The sequence below is a fragment of the Thalia democratica genome, chromosome 4, assembly GCF_965202585.1.
Source record: "Thalia democratica chromosome 4, ktThaDemo2.hap1.1, whole genome shotgun sequence".
NCBI classification, from domain to species: Eukaryota; Metazoa; Chordata; class Thaliacea; order Salpida; family Salpidae; genus Thalia; species Thalia democratica.
In genome coordinates, this window is record NC_139168.1 from 31,562,993 (window position 1) to 31,586,542 (window position 23,550).

At 28.2% G+C, this 23,550-nt stretch overlaps 2 protein-coding genes across 2 annotated transcripts; one reads left to right on the forward strand and one right to left on the reverse strand.

Annotated features, from left to right (window-relative positions):
* The first annotated feature begins 647 nt into the window (after positions 1–647).
* LOC145833250 (monocarboxylate transporter 14-like) lies at positions 648–3,960 on the forward strand. The gene is made up of 8 exons (XM_082940443.1): positions 648–852; positions 1,359–1,502; positions 1,873–2,036; positions 2,324–2,528; positions 2,821–2,959; positions 3,341–3,479; positions 3,607–3,813; positions 3,946–3,960. Exons 1-8 carry the CDS (start codon positions 648–650, stop codon positions 3,958–3,960), a joined length of 1,218 nt encoding a protein of 405 aa, XP_082796569.1.
* Positions 3,961–4,062: 102 nt separating this feature from the next.
* LOC145833251 (solute carrier family 15 member 2-like) lies at positions 4,063–22,416 on the reverse strand. The gene is given in 17 exon segments (XM_082940444.1): positions 4,063–4,127; positions 12,183–12,247; positions 13,388–13,566; positions 13,965–14,081; positions 14,499–14,613; positions 14,861–15,015; positions 15,820–15,969; positions 16,379–16,495; positions 16,936–17,139; positions 17,508–17,642; positions 19,276–19,436; positions 19,876–20,065; positions 20,254–20,353; positions 20,584–20,818; positions 21,279–21,363; positions 22,152–22,201; positions 22,332–22,416. Coding segments are annotated over 17 exon segments (2,163 nt in total). The 5' UTR covers positions 22,372–22,416.
* Between the last annotated feature and the right edge of the window lie 1,134 nt (positions 22,417–23,550).

A 23,550-nucleotide genomic window follows, 5' to 3' on the forward strand; every position in this document is an offset into this window, starting at 1 on the left:
TATTATTAGTTAATTTATAAGTTAATTTATAATTTCTTTTTGTTTTTTTTTCCATCGTTCTTTTATTGTTCTTTAAAAAAGAATTTTAACTTTTGACTTACTATAAGCTTGCTTTTTTATATGTAGTTTTAATTTGAACTTAGACATTGAAAAAAATATACTTTTGATATATTTTAGCAAGTTTTTCTAAACTATCTCACTACAATCAAAATAAAACTAGTAGTCATGCTTATATACAACGTGTTAAGATCTACAATGTTACTACAATGTTAAGTTTAAGATCGTTTTCTACTCATTTTGTTACGTATAAACAAAATAAATAATAAATAAAAATTTTTTTTAACCTGTTTTGATACCTTATATGACTTTATTCTAGGTAGTATTAAAGCTTGCTTTTAGTTTCGAGATTTTGAAGATAAAGAAAAGTTTTTATTTTAAACACTTAATCTTAGATAAAAAGTTTGCAACATTGAAAATATTATAAACCAAGTTATCTTTAACTTTTTTTGTAGTATATCTAAACATTTTTACAGTGGTCGTGATTGCCACTCCTTAGTATTTTTATAAACTGACTTATTTTATCAACCTTTTTGTTTGACACAACACAATCTTTTAAGTTCTAAATATCTCAACCAATTTGAAACCACATGTCTCCACTGCCTAGCAACCCGGACGTTGGCAACTACCGCGTGGTGGTGTTGTTTTGCTCGTCCCTATGCAACGCCCTGACGTGGGGCACCGGCTACACTTGCGGCGTTCTGGTGTCGTGTTGGAATAGGGAATTCCCCCACAGGTCACGTGCTTTCGTGGCTCTCGTCGGCAGCTTGCCGGTGGCTTTGGGTTGCTTTTTAGGTAGTTTTATGTTTTTTTTGAGTGATTTTTTTTTGTTTATCTCTTGTTTACTTTTCCTTATTTTTGTTTTAAAAGCCTGGTTTAAAATATAGGTTAAATTCTAGTCTAAAATCAAAGTTATTCAAACTTCTACGTTAAGCAATTAAATGTTTTAAATACTAATTAGATATTTTTAGTACTTTAAAATAAAATTGTTATAAATTTTATTGCTTATTTAAATTTTATCACACGTAAATATATTTGACTTATTACAGTTGCATAAAAGCATCAAACTTTCAAATTTTTTCACATGCAACTTTATAATAAGTGAGGTGAAGCAGCTAGTTTTTATTAACTTTACATTTTAAACTTTCAATACTAATACGACAAAAAAGAAAACTACCAGTAGAGCACAAGAGCACAACTTTTAAAAGTGCGCACAAAAATTAGCTGCATCTTAACAGAATAACCATCACGTTTTTACAAAATTAAATTTGTAAAAAATTACTTTTTTTTTCTTCTTCCAGGGCCGATCTTCGGAATCATCATCCAGAGGTTCGGCTACAGGAGGTCCGCCTGCTTCGGGGGCCTGGTCTGCTTCCTCGGCTGGGCGGGCAGCTGCTTCATGACCGACCTCGAAGGCTTGCTCGTGACGTTCGGCGTCGTGCTAGGTGAGCTTAAAGCTTCGTCGAACCAGGTGAACTAGCGTCAGTGCGTTTCGACAAAAAACTGTACAACACGAGTTGAATAAATTAAAACGGTTTGAAATAAAGAATAATAATAAATAAGATAACTTTAAATTCAACGCCAGTGGAAAATTTTTAGAAATTATCAAAGAAGTGTATATTGTAATTATTTTGCATAGAGTGGATTTTGGTCAAAATTAATCAAAAAATCAAAACTATAAACGCCTAAATTTGTTAAGTAATAAATAAATAGAATATTTGAAGAAACAACAAAAACCTTTTACATAAGCAATTAGCGCAATTTAAAACACACAAAAGTAGTATCAGTAAAAAACTACAAAAGTTTTTGACGCAGGGTTTGGAGGCGGGTTGGTCAACTTCGCAGCCAGTACCGCCCTGAACGACTACTACGTGAAAGACCGAGTTTTAGCTGAGGGAGTTTCCGGCAGCACGATGTGCGTTGGCATTTTCGTCGGCAGTTTCGTGCTGCAAAAACTCGTTGATCAGTTTGAATGGCAGGTTAGAAATGAAACTTTCGACAATTGCGTTTGAAATTGAAAGGTTTACAGCAAAAACAATACGTTAGAACAAACAACATATTAAGTTAACTTATTCTTTGAAGCCATTATTCTCATGTAAAATTTATGGTTTTAAGTATATGTATACATTTATAATTTATAACATTAAGTATACTAAGAATACATCTTCCCCATCTCCATCATAAATTGAATTTTTTATATAATTCATCTTAAAAACAGTTTTAGTTTTGTAGCTCCGCTGAGCCAACAAAACATTTCAAATTACAGGGAGCCATGCTGATCTTTGGAGCTTTCCACTTGCACATCGTGATCCTTGGAATGTTCCTCATTCACCCCAGCCAAGTTCCCACTCACCCTTTCAACTTCTTCAAGAGCGAGAAAGATATTAAAGCAAGCAGCCGGAACGACAAGGTCGTTTTCATTGCTGAAGGCAAAAACCAGAGCTGCGAAGAAAAAGCAGTGCCTTTGAAAGGTTCATTAAAAGTGTTACAAAAGCGAAGGCTTTTAAACAAAAAGTTGTATTTTAATTGTGTGTAATTTTATTCCATAGGTTTTTAAACATGCAAGTAAAAAATTAATATCGTTTGTTTAATATAGTTTGAAAATTTCTCGTATACGTAATATCACCCAAGATAATATTAATTGAAAGAATCTCTAAATACTGTTTTTTGATAGTAAACTTGTTTTGATTTTATACCAAAAGGTTTTGTTAGCTCTTTTCATTAGTTTATAATCAGTAGAATCATTTAGTTACACTACCGCAGAAAGAAGTTCAATGGGGGAATTTTTTCGAAAGTCATTTAAACTTGCCAAAAGACCAGCATTTTTGTTTCTGTTGTTGTCGGACACCCTCGGCTGGATTTCAAATTACATACCTTTCGTGCATTTGTATGAACGTGCCAGGTTATCCATTGTAAATTTGAAAAAACCTAACTAATAACAATAAAAGCTTTTTACCACAATAAAAAATTTCAAAACAGCTCATTTTGAAGTTTTACTTTTTTAAATGAGAAAATTCAGTTTTATAAACTTTACACAAACTAACTTACTTAATCCCTGTAAAAATAGGTTTTTCTAGGATACAAGCGTACGAATTTATTTAATTTTATATTTGTTCGAACAAAAATACTCTAAAGCAGCTCGGTTGCTTTACAAATTAATATTTGTTTTTCTAAATCGGGTGAAGGAAAAACTAACAGCTGTGAACTAAGGCTTTACAAATAAAACTTTGATTTTCCATATTTATGACACACATAGAAAATACAACTTTTTTTCAACAAACAGATTGCTCAACATAAGCGAGGACACGTCGGCGTGGATAAACGCGTGCAACGGGTTCGGGGGAATTTTCGGCAAACCCATCGTGGCTTTTTTGTTTTACAAGTACAAAGTTCATCCGTTGTACGCGTACGGAGTTTTACAGGTGAAAAAAAATTACAACGCTTAAACTTAAACAGAAAATTATACTTAGTCCCCTTAACTAGTGGTATTAAAAAAAAATATTTAACAAGGTTAGAATGTTTTTTACAAAATATATTATTGCTTTACAGGTCCTGACGGGACTCATAACAGCCCTGAGTCCGATGTGGAGCACCCAGACCGGCCTTTTCGTGTATTCGTCCACATTCGGCTTCGTATCGGGGGCGTACGGCTTCATCAAGACGGGAGTGTCGCAGGTGCTGGGCAAGGATCTCTACTCCACCTCTTTCAGCTGGTTCCTTCTGCTGGAGGGGATCGGAATGGGCCTGGGACCTACGGTCGGAGGTGATTTACCTCGTTTGAACAAAAAAAAAAGTTTTAGATTTTTAAATTTGTTAGTAAACTATGTTATTAACGTGCTTGTATAACATACTTTAGACAAGTTTTGTTGTAAGCGATTTCGCACGCAGAAAGCATTAAAATAGATGCATTTTTAAATATTATTTAATTTTATTTTTTTATTTAAAATTTGTTGTTTGTTCTACTTTGTAATAAAACTTAATAAACAAAATAGTTATAAACACCGCTCACAGGTTATTTGTACTCTCAGACGAAAAGCTACACCTCCACATTTGTTTTCAGCGGAACTCTTCTCACCCTCTCCGGAATCCTTGGCTTTTTCAAAAACCAGCTGGAAAGGTGCGAACCGACAAGTTCTAACTCGGTTGAAAAAATTGTGGCAGATGAGAAAATATAGGAAAAGACTCAAAAGGCCAATTAAAACACTATTACTTTATGTACTTTTAACTGTTACTATTTTTGCTTGCATTGCCATAATATTTTTTAGTTAATCGTTAAAATATTATATCAACAAAAAGAACATTATTATTTCAAAGAATTGCACTTATGATACTTTAAGCAATAATCTAAATTACTTATACCAGTTTCAAACAATTTTTTATTTTCAATTGCCGTTGTCTGTTTTTTTAAGTTGCAATGTGTTTTATAAATAATTTACAATTGATTAAATTAAATACAAGTTTTTTAGAAATAGTCTACGTTTCAATTAAAATGCCTAAAGGTTCAAAAAACTTTTTATTGGTATATTAAAACTAGTTATAAAACAAAAAAAGTTTTAAACGTTTCAAAAATATAAACAAATTTGTATACGAATCATTATACATAAAAAAAAATGAATATAATTTTTAACATTGTATAATAATACCACTGAAATATTGAATATGTTATATAAATGAACATAAAAAGTTTTTTATTGTGTAGAAATTTTTATGTTTATAAAGGATAAGCAAAATGTTCTAAATACTATTTTCTATTACACTTTTAAATTATACTGCATTGATGAAGTCAAAATACAATAGAGTAAAAAATGTTTAAGGATACAAGCTACATGATAATGGCTTAACTTTTTTCCGGTAGTTAAGTTTCAAAGATCGACTAGAATTTTTATTGTAAAAGCTTTTATGAACCTATATGACCTTTAATAATGCTCTTTATGCTGAACCGTATTTACATTTTTTTTCAATAAGTAAGTATTACTTGCAAAAATTATTTCGTTGAAGCTTAACTTTAATTTTTATTAGTATTGTACCCGTTTGTGTTCTTATTTTATTTAGATATACTGCCATCATTTTGTTGTTTAAGACATTTGTTATGTTTTTTATTAAATAAAATGCGCATACCATTCGAAGTTGTTTTTTTACGAGCATAAAGTTAATTTTATAGGCAAATTTATAAATTTTTCAAAAAACATAAAACTTTAATGTCAATTATTTTCCTTATCGTAAAAGCTATCTAATTTTTTTATTTATTTTAGAGAACGCACCTTTTTCTTTAATTTAAAAAAAAAATGGTTTCGGGTTTGAATTATTTCATGGGGTCCCTCCAAAGATAAAGGTTTTTTTTTCATTATTATTGCCTTAGAACCAAAAATAAATATATTTTAATTATATATTTTTTTCCCTTAGTTTGCATGTTATTTAAACTCTTAAATGTTTATTTTATGAATAATGTTAATATCTTTTACGATTTGGCCTAAAAGCAAAATGATGTATATTACACTATCATTTGCCTTGGCCATTTCCTAGATAAAAAATTGATAAAAGAAAAAAAATAAGAATGTGAATATAGGATTAATTTCAGGAATTCAGGAAATTAGGAGCACACTTCCAAAATAGTATTTTAATATACGCTGAGTTTTTATTTTGAACCGCACACCAAACGACTGGACACATGGGAAGCGCTTTATAAAAAGCCACAAACATTTCAGAACCAAACGTGTAAAATTATTCTACTGTCGCGCAAGGATCAGTTACAATCTCATTTTTATCTGAAAAACTTCCATCATAAAAGTGCGTTTTATTTTTATCCAATACATTGCATGTTGTATTGAATCCTGCTACGTCTTAAACTGACAAGTACATTATATCGGAAATCTCGTTGAAGCTAAAAGTTTTCAATCCGCATTCTTGTTTAAGTTGCTCGGTGCAATTCCACGACTTGAGCAAGTTCAAATACCTCAACAGCTGCATTTTGTCCTCGTAGGAGCACTCGAACAACCGCGTCAGGTTTTTGCAACAAGATCTGTTTTGGGGAATAACCTTGTTTGTGTCAACATACGGGCAGTTTGCCTTGTGTTCCCAACAGCTAAGACTTATAAAAATATCAGTTGCATCAAGTTGTTTTTGAGGAAAAAGTCTACCAGCGGGAAGGTTTACTTTGATATCATCAGTAGAGTAAAAATTTCGATGATTGGGTTTGTTTTGTTTTCTTTGCTTAAAGAAAATGTAACGAGTGACAGTAATAATATAATTCTTTTGTTAAACGAATTATTCATACCCATCTACTGTAAAAAACATTGTTAAAAACTGCATTAGTTCATTTAGTCTATTTATTACAAACAATTACTTTTTCTTGCTCTTTATAACTATTAAGTAAATACAAACATAATTTAAAATATATAAAAGTTAAATATAAATAAAGCATGCTAACTTCTAAATACAACCTTATAAAAGTGTCTGATTTTTTTGAAAGTTAAATGAATATCTTTTGACTGACTAAAAACGTATAGAAAATCAGTTTTATAGAATAAGCAAATACTATTTTATTTCCTTGTGTATTACACTAATAACGACGTTTAAGTTTCCTGAAAATAAAAGTTGACCTTGATACAAATAAATACATTTCTAAAAAAAACCATATGCTTGCTTGAACGCCTAAAAGAAACTTTTAATTCAATTTATAGTGAACCTTTATACAGACAAGCAAAATATAAATTAGTTTATACTCTACAGGTTTTGCAGAATGATTAGTTCCTTAAGAATAATTTGTTGCACTGTTGTATTTGCACTATTTTCTATAATTCTCACAGATAGTTATTAAATTATCATCTTGTATTTATTTAGCAATTATAAACTGTTGGAACGATAAAAGCGTACCAACTTTAAGGAACATTTAAACAAAAATTATTTTACCCAGCTTAAACTTATAAATACGTTGAAATTTAATTTAAAAAAAAATGGGATGTGGTGAAAAACGCACAAAATAATTTCTGCACCTTTGATCTTCCGTTCAAAAGTTACTTCGTGCAAAAAAGACCCTTTTGTGCATTTTCGACACCAACTTACTAAAAGAACATTGTATTTATTTCTTTTTAAGCACTGTTAAGTTAAATTAAGCTGCAAAAGACAAAACGCTGTGACTCAATTTATGCATCTTTGTAAGAATCAAACATCATTTGTTTATTACAGTTATAAAAAATATTAATAAACTACTTCAATGTTTTCAACTTGCTACAAATTTACTTACAATATACGCTTATTCCGGTATTTAAATTAAAAAAAGATATTATAACAATCTGTGTTATTCAATTGTTAAAACTAATAAAAATAAGACTATAATAAATAGCTTTTAAATAAAATTACATTAAATGACATATTTATAAGCAAAACCTTATTGAATTTTGGTTAACGAAAGTAAAAATAAACGAACATTAGGTTTAAAAGTACTTAATTAAAAAAAGTGTAATTTTTAAATGTGAATGACAATTATTAAAACTTTAAAATTGAAATGTAAAATTACAAAATCTAAAATGCTGTATACAAGTAAACTGAAGTTTTAATAACTGTCTTGAAATCATTACTAATAAGAAGCTTTAAAGTTTAAATGAACTAATAAGAAGCCTTAAAGTTTAAATGAAATTTTTGTCTAAGTTAGGTTTGCAATCAGTGACGCAAACTTGATGCACTTCCAATTGGTGTCATCAAAACTAAATGTCACTAGTTTAAATGTTGTAATCTAATTTACATGTACTAGCAGCGTAAGAAAAAATGTTTAGTTCATTAGTTTTTATCATAAGCAATTTCGCTACTTTGTTTTACTTTAGTAAAAGTAGTTTTTTTGAACTGTGTCACTGCATGGTTATTTGTGTAGACATGATAATACAGTAGAGATAGTAGCGAATTTCTAGAAAATTGTACAAAATACTTTTTAAGAAAATTAGTTATTTACTGAACAAAACTGATTTTGTTTTTGAGAAAATTTCAGAGTGATAAAATGGTAGTTTTATTAAATTCTTAGAAAACTGAAATCATTTTCCTTGCAAGCGATTCATTTATTATTTATTATTGCTTCACGTGCTTCTTAAACACAGTAAGCTTATTCTTGCCTTACTTTCAGTTAGATTGTTCTCAACAATTTTTAAACTTTTTTTATTTGGTTTAAGTCAAGAGTGAAATGTTAGTAATATCTTATATTTAATTTAGTAAAAAAAATAGTTGTAGTTTAAGGCAAATCAAATATCTGATTATATATAGACATAACTTATTATTATTTTTAAAGATAAAAGTTTTTGTTGTTTTTTCAACTTAAACAAATATACTTTGAGTAAGGGTGCAGATATTTTTCTGAAAATAAATAAAAAAAGGTAGTGGTAGATGTTTTTTAGACTTCTCAGAAAAATCCGATTCTGCTTTTAAAGTTTTCGATTAAAAGTGTCTGTTATACACTGCAGTACAGTTAGTTTTCTATCTAAAAATAAAACAGCAATTTAAAACTATTAGTAAACTTAAAACTTTTATAACTATTTGTACTTTGACTGAAACTTTGTTATTGAAGTTCTACTTAACTACCAGAACAAACTTAATTGTTTAGGTATGAAAACCGTCAAAGTTTTAGCAGGTTGTTTAATACAAAAATGTAACATTTTAAACAGTATCTAATTTAATTCTTAGAAAATTTTTCTGCAATATATGTCAAGCAGCATTGCAAATCGTTTATTGGTAAAATTTTAAAAGTATTCTTAGTTAAAGTAAGAATAAAGCTTGAACGAAATGTTATTGAGGATTTGATTAGAGTTATTCAATCTTCATGACAATCTTTTGTTTGATAAAAAATAAGCTCATGAATTTAATTAGATTTTTTTCTACTTTAGTAATAAAATTAATTGCTTTTATTTACTTAGTCAGTCGTTTAGTTTATTTTTTTAAATGTCTAAAAAGTTTAAATATAAGACTTTATTTAACTTAATACAGTTAAAGTATATAGAATAACTTTTATTTCAACAAGAAAACAAAGTGGCAGTAAAAAGTTATAACTAAAGTTTGTCCTTTCTTAAAAAATTGTTATTTAGTAAAAAAAGTTTTTAGCTTTCTATACAAAAATGAAAATTTAGAAGCAAGCATGAAAATAATTCATAATAACCAGTGAATCAATTTTCGTAGTTATGCTAGTTTACTTTTGTTAAAAAGCAACTTTTTACAGTAGAGTAAGCTTCTTTATGATACTTTGTAACAAGCTTTGAATAAATATATATGGAATGACAAAAAAAATTGTGAATTTAAATTAAAACGGTAAATTGTTGTTTCGAGCTTCCCTGAGATAATGTATTTAATTCGTACAAAAGCTAAAGGTTTTTTTTTATTTATAAAAGCTTTTTGGGTTTAACCGCTAATAATCCAATGCATTAAAATATGATTTTGTCAGTACTAGTAGTAATTCATGGTAGAAACATTATAAAACTATTTGAAATTTGTATTTGTTATAAAATTCAAAGCAATTCTCAATTAATATATGTTTATAAAAAAAACTTGCATAAGTTATGCTAATTTATGTAAATTTCTTGGCTCTAAACTAGATTGGAAATTCAAGTAAGCAGTAAATCCAGGGTCACAACAAAAGCCAATTATCTATTATTTCAGACAGTTAAACAGTTTCATTCAATCAAAAAAACTATATAGCTCAGAAATAAACTGTCAAATGAAATATAAACCAAACTATTTATTCACATAACTTTCATCATTTTTTTGACATTATCAATGTAGTAAACGGCTTAACCAAATAGAATCTATGTATTATTTCAGACAGTTAGACAGTTTTAGTCAATAAGAAAAGTTAAATAGAGCTTCTATTTGAATTAGCCGTTTATATCACTGATAATATCAAATATATGATGAAAGCTTTGTGAATAAATAGTTTGGTTTAAATTTCATTTGACAGTTTATTTCTGAGCTAAATAGCTTTTCTGATTGGGCTCTAAATAAGTTAAAGGTTGTAATAGTATAGAGCAAGTTTTACTAATTATCAAAAATAAATTCCTTAATACACAATTTTATACGTACCATTTTTAAACTAGTGAAAAAGGTTACAGTTTTCAATAAAATAATGCAATTCTTGTTTTGATAGAATATAAAGCTAGTTCATCGATAATTACGTCATAATAAAAAAAAAATACATTCGTTTAGTAAGAGATCATTGTAATTATTTTTAAGTAAAAGCCTGAACTGGTTTGACAATAGTTTCTTCAATAGTTTTCTGTGTTTGTTTGTGATTAAACGTGCAACAATGGCTGACATCAAAGAAGTCTTTATAAAGTTTGCTCAAGTTGGTAGTCCAGGAGCAACTGAGATGACAGGAAAAAACTTCACAAAGCTTTGCAAAGACTCTGGTATTTTGGACAAAAAAGTAACAACCACAGATTTAGATATCGAGTTCAGCAAAAAAATTCCGAAAGGAAAGAAAATGACTTTTAAAGACTTCGAAGCTGTGATCCAAGTTCTTGCTGCAAAAAAAGGAGTTGAAGCAGATGTTTTATACGGGAAAATAAAGGCTTCTCAACCTGGTATGACCGGCACAACTAAAGCCCTTAAAGTTGGAGGTGTTGAAAGAATGACAGACACATCGTTGTACACGGGTGCTCATAAGGAACGATTTAACGCGGACGGAACTGGAAGAGGCCTTGAAGGAAGGACAAATAGTGCGGACGATAGTGGATACGTTGGTGGTTACAAAGGTGCAGGAACATACGATAAAAAGATGTCTAAATAATCAAGGTTGAACATATGTTTGTTTTATACAATAAATTTGACTAAAAATACAGTTGTCATTTTACACTAAGTTGTTAGTTTCATTTATTATATTAAATGCTGCATAGTTAAAAAAAAATTTACTATTATTTTTATAATAACTCCACCTTTTTATATAACTTGCATGCAGTTACGATTTTAAATCGTATGTACTAACTTTTGAAAAAAAATCAAAGAAAGTTCAAACTATAGTGTGAAAAAGTTAAAAAGCTTAACAGTTTTATTTTTATTAATTAGATTAAAACGAAAGCGAAAAATATTTGTGAAACATAAGTTTTTGGATAACATTTTTGAAAATTATTTTGTCAATGCGTCTTAATGTTATTATAAATTAAACAAATAACTTTTATGGATCTTATTTTATTTACAAAACATCTTTAAAGTGACGTTACGTTATACCTGACATCAAGTGAAAATTAATTATATTGATAGCAACTTTAAAATGTTTTACAACATTATTTCAACTTTTGCAAGGAAGTTTTCTTGTTTTAAAGACAATTTATACTTAGATTATTAGTTAGAGTTTATAGTAAAATTTAAAAATAGATGGATATTTAAACGATACAAAGTTTTAAACTTGTATAAATAAAGTACTTATTTAAAACCAAGGTTTACAAGCTTATAACACTATTTTACAAGATATTTTGTGTTAGTAAACTTAATAGTCACAACATTTTAAAACAATATTACTGGATATGCATCATGGTTTTTATTCATAACCTTAAAAAAATACTCTATAGCAATTAATCGTTTGATACCTACAATTTCATGACATAATTTTGTTTAAATTAATGCACACTACAATCAGTACTTGAAATTAAATGTTTATTATTCTTAACATTTTTCAATGTTAAACAAGTGAAACAAAACATTTATCACAAATATTTCTTCTTTCAAAATTTAGATAGTAAATGGTTAGACAGAAAATTGTACAGGTTTTGGCTTATAAATAGTATAAGTATTCAACAGCAACTGGTTAAAAAAAGTTAAATTTAAAAGACAGTTTCACTATTAAAAATAATAAATTGTAGTTGAGCAAGTAGTTGTTTTCTACTAGATAAATTGTTTAAAAAAGAAGGTTTATACAATAAAAGTGAATTTTTTTTGAAATTAAATTAATTCATAACATACGTCCAATAATTAATAAACTTAACAGAAGTAGTAAAAACTTAATGCGACTGAAGTGGTGATATTTTGCAAGTATAAATAGCTCTCACACAGCAAGTGTTAAATGAAAACTTCCTATACCTATAGCTGAGTTGTGTTCATATTTTCATGAGTAAAAGAATTTTCCAGTATTAACTCGTCATCTTTACTTTTAGATAAGCCAGCCTGCCTTTTGTTTTCTTCTTCTATTTCTTCAGCAAATTCGTCTTCGTTTACTGGTTTGTACCTAAAATATTGAGAAGAGTTCATTCTAAATCCAAAAAGTACATGTTCTTTACTTTATTTTTGTATAGTTGAATATAACTAAAAGAAATTCGACTAATCAAAATTAATATTTTATACATTTTTTGAGCTTTTTACTAATAGTTGAGTATTCAACTTTTTTGCATAAATACTCATCATAAATAGAAGTAAGCTTAAGTAAGTATTTTTAGCTATGTTACCGATAATACTTAAAAGCAAAAGATTAAACTTAAAAGAACAGTTACAAAAACGAGGCGCATTGTACTGACTTTTATAAGTGTACTAGTTTTTAGGAAACACAAAACTGTATCAAAAATTGTTTTTCTAGCTTTATCTTTAGACAAAGCTTTAGTTTCTTACTACTAAAGTCTACATTTTTACACTCGTAAAGCGATAAATAAAAAAAATAACTTATTTATATTTAAGGTAAACGATATTTTATAAAAACTAAAGGTTAAACTCGATAAATTAGGGGGTGTGCAACGTAAACTTTTATATACTAATTGTTTATGGGATTTTTACTTAAAACTGTTTGAAAGCTCACATTATTGTACTAAATAATACAACAAGATAGTTTCTTTAACTCAACTTTTTACTATTCTTACAATGTAAAGTTATGTGTTTTATTTTAAGAACTCAAATCTATGTTTTTCTAATAATTGTTTAAGTGCTTAAAATAGATAATAGTCTACATCAGGGGTTGGCAGCCTTATGTAACTCGCGGGCCAATTTTTCGAAAAAATTGCTCGTGGGCCGCACTTTAAAAAAAAACACCTTTGAGGGCCGCAGACATTTAAAAAAAGTTCTAGTAATCAGTATAGAAATATTATTTAAGATCAAAAGTATGAATAATTAAGCAATATTAGAGCTTAAATAAAGAGTATTTTTTGATTTAAGAGCCTAACTGTAAGTTTTTGTTACAAAATCTTAGGTTTTTATTGTTTTTCCAATGTATATTTTTGGCTGAAAAGGAGCTCGCGGGCCGCAGATATTGATTTTGAGGGCCGCATTGGTCTACGGGCCGCAGTTTTCCAACCCTTAGTCCACGTAGAGGATAAAATTCGGTTAACTAAGTTCGATAGTCATGCTTGAAACAAAAATGTTTACAAAAAGCAAAACGAACCTGTAGGCGAGCCAAGCGAAAACGATGCCGGAAATGAAAACGAGACCGGCGAAGAGGAAGAACTCGTCGGCTTGCCTCTCGACCAGCTTGGCCTCCGCAACTACGAGGACTATGACGTTGCCTAAGGACACCGTCAGCAGCCAGACCGAAGCAAGAACCGATTTCATTGAAGGTGGAGCCTGAAAAAGAGTAACAAGTCGTCAGCAAAAGTATAAATACTGTGTAACAAGTTTAAGTTTTAACCAACGTTTTGTAAGTATCCTTGTTGAAAAATATTTTTCAAAAATGTATTACGCACAAACTTAAAACTAGAAACTTAAAATAAAAACGTGTAAAAAAATCCAGTAATTAAAGTAAAAAAAATGATAGAGAAGTACTTGTTTTTTGTATTTAATTTAAATTTATTAAGCAAATAGTAGGAAAATAGCTGTAATTAAAAGTTTTATTAAAAATTTAGAAAGATTACAATTCTATTCTTAGCACTTTAATTTTTAATTCAGAAAAGTATCTTTAAACAAAACTTAATTTTACTACAACCTTTTTTATAAGGCTTATAAATTTGTTAATTAAAAATTACTTGAGAGTAGGAAAATTCCAAGCCAGTTATTGAGATAAACACTTCGGCAACTGTTATGATGAAAAACTGAGGAAGTATCCACAAGACACTGATTGAATTAGGATTGATATCTTTTACCTGAAAAAAATTCAACATCAACTTAAATTTTTAGTTTTTACTTTTTAAATTTTACTTAGCCCATGCAAAAGTTTATTCTATAGTTCAGAAACTTTTAAATTTTTTCATAGTTGAAGTAAAGATAACGCATACGTCTGGTAATAGATAAAAAAGTATTTAGTTTTTTTTACAAAACTGAAAAGATTAAACTAACCTGGGTAAGTGAGCAAATAAACAAGGGTATTTAACAAAGTACCTTGGTTTATTTTTTTCATAGAAGATTTTTAGTTGAGTAACACCTTTCTAAGGAGTTTATACTTAACAAAAAATGTATGGTTGTAAACTAAACAATCCATACCGTTTTAGTTTTAAATTTCATAAACATTGCTACAGATAATTCAGGGTTTAACAAAACAATATCAACTTTCAAAAAACTACTTGAAACGAATCTTCTTTTTGTTCGTTAAGAACCAGCGTGTACACTCCACCCGTTTCAACATCAGACAAGAAAGTAAAAAGGATCCCATCTCCGTCATGTACATCTATTGTGAGCCTGCAAACGATTGTTAATTTAATTGGATGTTTGTTAATTTACCTGTCAGGAATACTCTTAATGTGTTAACAATGTGCTAATGTTATTTTAACAAATTTTTCGTAAAAGTCTACACTGAAACAAGTTTAAATCTTGTTTTAAATTTAGCTTAGACTTAAAGTTGGAAAATTTTACTTAATATTTACTAAAAACTTTGAGTAATTGTTAAACTACAAAAGAACTGCTAAATTTTAATCAAACAACAAACGTTCCATGAGGGACATCAATAAGTTCACTTCTATCTCCTGATCCAATAGTTGACCCAAATACTTCCCTGATGGAGTATTTGAGGTCTTTGGGAGACACGTTCATCACTGTTAAACGAGATCCACCGTTCTCTGACTTTTTCGTTTTCATTTCCGACTAAAAATTTGTGTAGTGTGATAGTGTTATTCAAAATAAAAAATGTTAGTTTTACTCAGACGACAGTTTTACTCAGAACAGGCGTCTTCAAACAGCGGCCCTCGATGTATTTTTAAGCTTAAAACATTTTTTTTTGAAACAATAAAAAAAGTTTTTTCAGTAAACGCTTACAATTAGACACTTATTAAAAAAAGCAATCGCTAGTGCTTCAATAGTGATTGTTTTATTACACTTTTGGTTAAAACTAACAGCTTTTTACTAACTCTTCAAATGTTTTAAAACATTGTGGCCCGTAAGAAACTTTTTCAAGCAAAATAGGCTTGTTACTTATAAAATATTTCTGCCCCTGCACTATAAGGTAAAATGTTTATATAAGCTTATCTAGTAAAAATTTGTTTAATAAATAGTTTATGGTAACTAAAAAAATATATAAAATTTTATATCAGTTTTATACAAAATCTAACTATATGTTGTGTAAAAATTTGACTATAATATGGAAAAATGCTACAAAAGTTAAAAGTGAATACCTAAACAAGCTGTATTATGTATAACTAAAAGTTAACAAAGTAAAAATACTTTATAAACTACCTAAAACACTGACTAATTACAATATTTATACAATATTGTCACTAAAAGTGCTTAAATAAATCGTTTTAATGTTTTTAAAAAACCAAGTGTTTACAAAAATAACTGAAGTCAGTAATTCTAAATAAAAATTAATATTACTATTTGTTTTGAGCTTTAACATTTTCGTGTTCAACAAACTTAATTTTTTAGTATTTATAGCACTAAAGTCATACTCACTGTATAAAATACTGTCGATTTAGTCAAAAATATATCTTCAACAGAGCCAGTTTTAGTTGGCAGCCAAGAAAAACTATTTGTTTTTCCATCGCAATCTTCAAATGAAATGTCTTTCAACATGCTGTTCTCTAGCATTCGTATTTCAGATGCCTGTAAACACAAACTTTGTTAGTTTAGTTAAAAATATGTTTTCATATGCTATTTAAAACAAGTAATTAAAAATGCTTCATTATCTATAAAGCTAGACAGTATATTATTTTACTAGTATAAAAAGATTGCAATGTTTTCACAGTTTTCTTTTAAAAATGAGGTTTACGGCTTTAACTAGAAAATACAGTTATTGATTGAAAAATATTGAATGAGTCGTCGTTATAAATAAATAAACAAGTCTTTTTTTTTTTCAAAGCAAACACATAGAAAAGTTAAATTTTGTTCTTCGTTATAATTAGTGCTTTAAGCTTATTTTGATATTTGTAACGTTTTTGTGTTTTAATACAGTAAAACACGCTTTACATGGAATATAATAAAACTTGTGAAAAACAACAAAATAGATACTAACAGAGCTCATGGGAACGTTGAAGTTTTGTGACGTCATGTTAACTGACACGTCACAATTAAACGAATTAACAACTCTGACTCCATATTGTTGTGGCGATGGTAGGGCAGTAAGTCCTTTCTATAATAAAAATACATAAAATGAGCTTAGTTACAGAAAAAAAACAATACATTTTTTTTCATAGTACTGTTTAAACATAAAGCATTTTACAGTTTACTCAAAAATTACTGAGAAGTCTTGTACTTTTTATTAAACGAAATATGTCTAAGAAATCCTTGTAAACATATTTGTAATTGAAAAATCGTTTTTTATTTTGACTAACTAACGAGTTTATTACCAAAAATAAAAAAAAACTTATTCTCAAGTTGCTATGTTTTGTTAATTTATTATCTTCAAAGTCTATTTAAAACATAAAAAATGAACGCTTAAACAGGTTCTTGCTGTTTAAATCACATTACATAACATAATAGTACTATAATTTTACATATCTTTGATTTTGTAAAATAAAGTATTCATAACTTAAAATTAGACAAGTTATGAATAAAAGTTTGAGCACGGACATCAATTTGTATCTGCAGAAAGGCGGCAACTACGAACGAAAGTCCGGTGAACGCGAAACCCGCCGTCATTTTGCGGAGCGAGGAGAAATTGACGTTGTACTTGCGGAGGAGAGGGTAAAGGGTGAGCTCGAAGGTCGGGATGAGGAGGAGAATCAGGAGGGGGTTGATGATCCCGACCTGATCAGGTTTGAAGTTCACGCTACCCTGAGAAGAAAGTTGGTATTTTAGTTTTAGGTTGTTGAAACAATTAGACTTGACTAAATATAACATAAAACTTTAAAAATTCTTTACCGTTTTCAAAATGATGTAAAAAAATATTTAAAAAAAGTTGGTGGATAGTTTTAGTTAGCTGTTTCAAACAACTAGACTTAATCAGTTTAATGGCTTATAAACCATGTAACTAAAAAAAAAATATATTTGTAACATTTTAGCTTTAAATCTAGCAATGGTCTTCTATATCTGGTTTATTTTTATAAGATTGAAATGGAAATTAGTTTTTCGAATTAGAGTGTTGCAAACAAAAAGAAGAGTTTTTATAGCTTTCCTAATGTTACAAAGTAAACTCAGCTAACGATGTTTCCGTTCATTTGGATCGCCTGCAAAGTCCACCTTGACCCTTGCTGGTCGAAAAGCGCCCAAAAGAATGGAATCGGAAAAAACAGAACGAAAATTTGCAAAACGTATTTCGTATCTCGTTTCATTTTGTCCTGGAATGAAAATAATAAAAATAAAATTTTTACAAAGAGGTAGAAATAAATAATCTGTTTTAAGTTTTTACCTTAGATAGCGGCAAAAATTTAAAGTCAATTTGTGAAATTAATATTAACTTGGTATTGTAGTTGTAGTTAGCTTTTTTAATAAACTAGACTTAAACAGTTTAATTATTTATAAAACCATACAACTAAAAAAATACAGTACATTTTGAAACATTTTAGCTTTAAATCTAGACCAGTGTTCTTTGTTTGATTATTATTATGAGATTTAAAAGCAAATTAGGTTTTCTAGTTAGAGTATAAAAAGAAAGAAAATTTGCAAAACTTATTTTGTGTCTCTTTTCTTTTATTTTGCAACTTAAAATTAAAAGGAAAGTTTTATAGAGAAATACAACTTAATAATGTTATACAATTTTTAAACTTTAATTTAAATTCGAATGTTAAAAAGAAGTTTATTTGCATTTAAGCTTAATTTACCAAAATTTGATATTTGATTGTAAGAAAAAGCACAAAAAAATCGTTATTTGGTTTTGTCGACATGCATTGGCATTTTGACCTAATTCAAATATTTGTCTAACATTAACTTGTTTTGTGAAATATTACTTGAAAACAAAATAAACTATTTGCTCAGCAAAGTATAAAGAAACCAAAAAACAAATAAAACAAAACAACAAAGTTCAGACCTGCAAACGAAAAATACTATTAATTAGTTGAATTAAACAAATTCTTCAATCATAAACAAAATATGGTAAAATATATAAACATGATTTAAACTATCAGGAACTTTGAAAATAAAGTATAGCTAAAGGTTGCAACATAAGTTTTAATTATGAAATAAGTTTTTTTTCTTCTAGTTTAACATGCAGTCAATTTTTTTTATTTTAACGACAACATACAACAAAAAATGCAAATTAATTTTATTTAAACAGCTATCGAATACACGTGAAATTTCTATCACATATTACTTGGCAAAATCACTTATAAAAACCAGGCATAAGAAATTCCAGTCATTTTCAACACTAGCCGCTAAGTGTTTTCTAAAAAAGTTCTTTATTCAAAAGTTAGTAATTATAAACGCTACAAGCTGTTTCAGTGAGGTAAATAAACTTGCTTCATTAAAGTCCCTATAAAACATATAAGTAAAAATTTTTATCAAAGATCAAAATACGTTTTGTAATAGAACTGTAGTCGAAACAAAAGACTTTGTTAACTTAATTTATCAAAAAAATCTTTTATGATTTAAACTTTTCAATATAACTTGATCCAATTTTTAAAATGTTTTAACCTTTTAAATTATAAAGACTATGATAGTAGTTTGAGTAAACGCTTTAAGTTAAGATTTAGAGGAACTTTATCTACCTATTTTTTTCTGTTTATAAAAGTTTAGCTATTGTGATCAAAACACTTACCAAAAATACAAAAGTAAAGTTAGATATTTTAAGGAAACTAGGAAACATCATTCAAAAGCCTTTATAGAGTAACAAGTAATATTTTTATAAACAGTAATTTAACTTTTTATTCTTATAAAAACAATTCAATTTATTTCCTATGTATCAACATGACATATTATTTTTCTACGTTGCTTAATATATTTTTGTGCAGATATTTATCCAAACAAGCAACTGACCGTAGCTTTAGCGTAGTCGACCCAATGTTCCTTGTTCCTGTTCTCACTCGCGGTGATGAGCTTGTTTTTGATGGCGGAACCAATGCACTTGCACATTTTCACAAAAACGCTTCCCTCAGCCGGGTACTTCGTGTACCACCTGCTTCCCGCGATAAACAAAACTGTAGCAATGTTTAGATGTTTTAAATTCAATCAGATAAAAGGTTGATAGGCTACAATGCTTTTTTTTTATTCTCAAAGTTTTAGCTGTTCTAGTTGAACAACAGTTTTTTTTTAGTTCAGTTATTTGTTTAAGTTTGAAAGAGATTAATTTTTTGTTACATTTAAGATAACAAAGATTTCACTAAACACTTTAAAACTTTGCTCAGTAAAAAATAGTAATTATGACTTTTAATTTTGGAAAAGATAAAATAGTAGATTAGATACCATATAATATAAAGTGATACGTAATTAGAGAAAAAGTAATTTTTAGAAATAGAGTATTGAGTGTACAAATATTTAACAAATTCGAAAAATTAAATTAACCAAGATAACAGTATAACTACAAAGCTATTAAGCATTTATTGATGCTTGGCTTTAATGCACTTGCGGGTTACTTACCGAGAGCGACGACCATGAGCGCGCCGGGAACTCCGAACGCCATCGCGTAACACTCCTCGAACTCGGGGCCCTCGCGTCCCGGGTAGCAGTCCAGATCAGCCCTGAATATTGGGGTGATGAAGGTCGATATCAGGCTGCCCGCGTTGATGGCGAAGTAGAATATTGAAAAGAACTGCTTCCTCACGTGCAGCTGAATGATGGTTTGTATTTTAACATAAAGCGATTTGTGGTTGATTTTAGGTTATTTTCAAAATCTGTATCAGACGAAAAACGCATAAATAACAAAATTATACCACAACAGATTTTAATTACTATATCAAGTGTATCTTTCGGTTAGGTTTGTTCAGAAATAGAGTACATTGTAACAAAAAATATTACCTGGTCAGAAGAGAACTGGTCACCGCCAAACGTCGACACGCAAGGTTTTATCCCGCCTGTGCCGATCGCTATAAATAAAAGTCCCATCATTGAAAGTACCCTTGAAAAAGTTTGTATTAAAAAAAAAAGCTTAAATAAAGCTTAGAACCCTTAAAAGTATTATAAAAGTTTATTTTACTTTTTTTTTTAAACTCAAGGATATCTAAGTTTTTGAACAGTTTTGTTCAAACAAAACCTAAGATATGATATCAATCAAAGGATCGTTAAAAAATATAAAAAGAGTGTTTGTTAAAAAAAATAGTTATAGTAATTTATAAAAAAAATTCTTACGCGTGAGTCGTGTGTCCGGGAACGTACGGAATGGCACCGACCGTCTTCAGCGCGTGACCTATGACGTAAACAATGGACAGCACGATGATGGTCTTGTAGCGTCCCAGGTACGAGTCGGCTATGATGCCTCCCACCAGCGGAAAGAAGTAGGCGAGCATGGAGAAGGCGTGGTAGACGGAAGTTGAAGTGTCGTCGCCCCAACCCAGGTAGTTGCGCAGGTACAACAGGAGAACGGCTGGTGAAAAAAAAAAAATATTCAGGAATATCATTTTATAATAAGGAAATTCAGAAAGTGTTTAAAAATTAAGATTTATATTTTCGATTTTTTTCTTATGAAAATGAAGGTAAATATAAGACGAATATTTTATTTTATTGGTATTAGATAAAGTTTAATAAAATGACAACTTGAGAATAAATAAAAAACTTGATCAAATTAAATTAAGTTTAATATACTTATACGTTTATTTAAGAGAAAAACGGCTGGTGTGATATTTAAAAAAGTTCATACTTTTAAACTAAATAAATTTAAATTTTTTAAATTTTTTTTTTCAGAATATTTTTTTTAGTAAGTTGGTGCTAGATACAGTTTTGTAAAGTTAAAGTTAAGAAAGAAATAAACTTCAAATAAGGTAAGAATAAAAAAATATTCTTTTTTTTTACAATTTTATTTATGATAAAGTTTTGAAATGACTTACACTTCATCCCATAGTAAGAAAATCTTTCACAAAATTCATTACCAATGATAAAACCGATGTGCTTCGGGTATTTTTTCATCGTTTCCTTTAAAAATTGTGATGCGGTTCAATGAAAAAAAATCTGACTAAACTGAAGTTTATAGGTTAAATATAGGTTTACAAGTTGTTTGTAGATAACTAATTAGGTTACTGTTACTTTTTGTATTTTTCTAAGTATATGTAATTTTTTTAGATATAGCCTCTTAAGTAGAAATAAATAATTGAACTTGTTGGAATTTGAATGGTCGTGTCACCCAACGAAATTTTTTATACATGAGAAACTGAAAACGAAACACTAATGAAAATTATTTATTAACTTGTCTTAATTTTAGATAAACATATTCAATGATATGTATATAAATTATTTAGTTAAACACTTCCAGTAAAACAGTTAAAATAATTTAGCTTAAAATCAAAATTAATTAAAAAAAAAATTAGTTTTGAAAACAAACTAATTGCAGACGTGAAGAATTATTTTACACTTGATGAAACTAAAATTGTATTAGTTAACAAATGTTATTTTTGACGTAGTTCTTTAAAAACTGTAAGTAAGCTAAATTTTACTTCATAGGAAAAAGTTAACATATAAGTATGAACTTTTAGTAAACTTAAAAAAAAATGTATATTCAATCGGCTTTTTATTAATTTTCTTCCAGTTATTTTAGGTTTCGCACAGGAAATAGGAAACCAGTCAAAACACGCCACTGCACTATACAATTGTCATTCTAATTGATTTAATGTAAATAAGATTTTTATTAAACAAAACTATTATGCTTAGAAAATTAACAGTTAATGTAACGATAGAACTTTACTTTATTAGATCTATTAACTAACCACGCCAGATAAATTTTCGGATTGATTTAGTTCTTTTTTTAAGTGACTATCTGTTTAAAATGCAGTAAATTATAAAGAAATCGGACGATATTTTATATTTTAATTCAACACAGTATAATTTTTTTAAAAACTTTATATTTATTGTTTAAATTTCGATGTATTATAATTATTATTTCTTACCATTATTTGTTGTTCTTTCTTCGCTGTTATCTTTTTCCATATTTTGTTGCTTAATTAAGTTAAATAGTAGTTAGTTAAATAGTACTTTGCTTAAACCAATGAAATACTTTCAAAGTTCAATAAAACTTTTTACATTTTCTTATAAACAACTACAGTAAAAAATAAGTCAAAATAAATCGCACAAACTCATAACAGTTCAAATTCAGTTTTATAGACTTTTGTTCGTTTAGTTGTTATTTTTTTATTATGTGTTTTTAAAAAAAAGTTTCAAAAAAAGTCGGTATTTAACAAAGCTATTACTGAGAAAATAATTGTTAGAAATTCGTTAAATCCAATATTTTGACGAGCAAAACTAAGCTTAAGCCTTGAACTTGAAGTTTTTATCTAAACTAGAAAAATTTTTTGCTTCTCTGAACATTTTTCATATTAACGTTTCGACATAAAATTATAATAGATTTAAATTAAGAATCTCTAAGTTAAACACTTAAACTATAATTTAAAAGTTCATAACTTATTTATTCTGAAAAGTGTCACATTATTTTAATAAAATAATTTCAACAAATCAAATGCTAAAAAGAAACGATTGAGTCAGTAAAACCTACAAATATCCAAGTCCTTAAAACTGTTTTTCCTTTATAGTTTGCTTTCAGTAGTAAACAAAAAGTATGCTAAAAACAAAGCTTTTAATAACAATAGTGTTTTAATCTTGTTATGCTTTTGTTTGTTTACAGAAACAATGCTACCGTAATAAACGAGGAAAAAATCTTTTATCCTTTAAGTCCAAAACATTTGTTTAAGTTTAGTTTGATCAACAATTTGAAAACGTTTTGTGGTAGATTTTGATTTTAGGTTTTGATAAATTATAAGCTAACTCAAACAATTCACCAGAATTGAAAAATCAAATTAAAAACAACAATGATCTTTAAAACTTTCTTACTTCTTTTAAATACGAATTGTTTCAAACCTATTTTTCAAAGTAGAATTGCTACAATTTTGATAAAGTAATCATTATAACACATTATTTCACTAAAATTTCGTTAAACTAGTCCTAATAAAAAAAAATTTGCTAAAAAATTCATAAAGCATTATTAAAACTTCTAAGAAAAAATATTACGATCTTCTACGAAGCACTTCTAATATTACTTTGTTTTTAAGCTTAGAAGAAACAATTTACATTTGTTCTAGTTTAGCTCTGTTTGTCTAAACTGTAAAAAAGATT

Coding starts and splice junctions, on each gene's coding strand:
- LOC145833250 (XM_082940443.1), top strand. CDS start 648: ATGTCTCCACTGCCTAGCAACCCGGACGTTGGCAACTACCGCGTGGTG. Junction 853..1,358: donor GGCTTTGGGTTGCTTTTTAG/GTAGTTTTATGT, acceptor TTCTTCTTCCAG/GGCCGATCTTCGGAATCATC. Junction 2,529..2,820: donor AAAAGCAGTGCCTTTGAAAG/GTTCATTAAAAG, acceptor ACACTACCGCAG/AAAGAAGTTCAATGGGGGAA.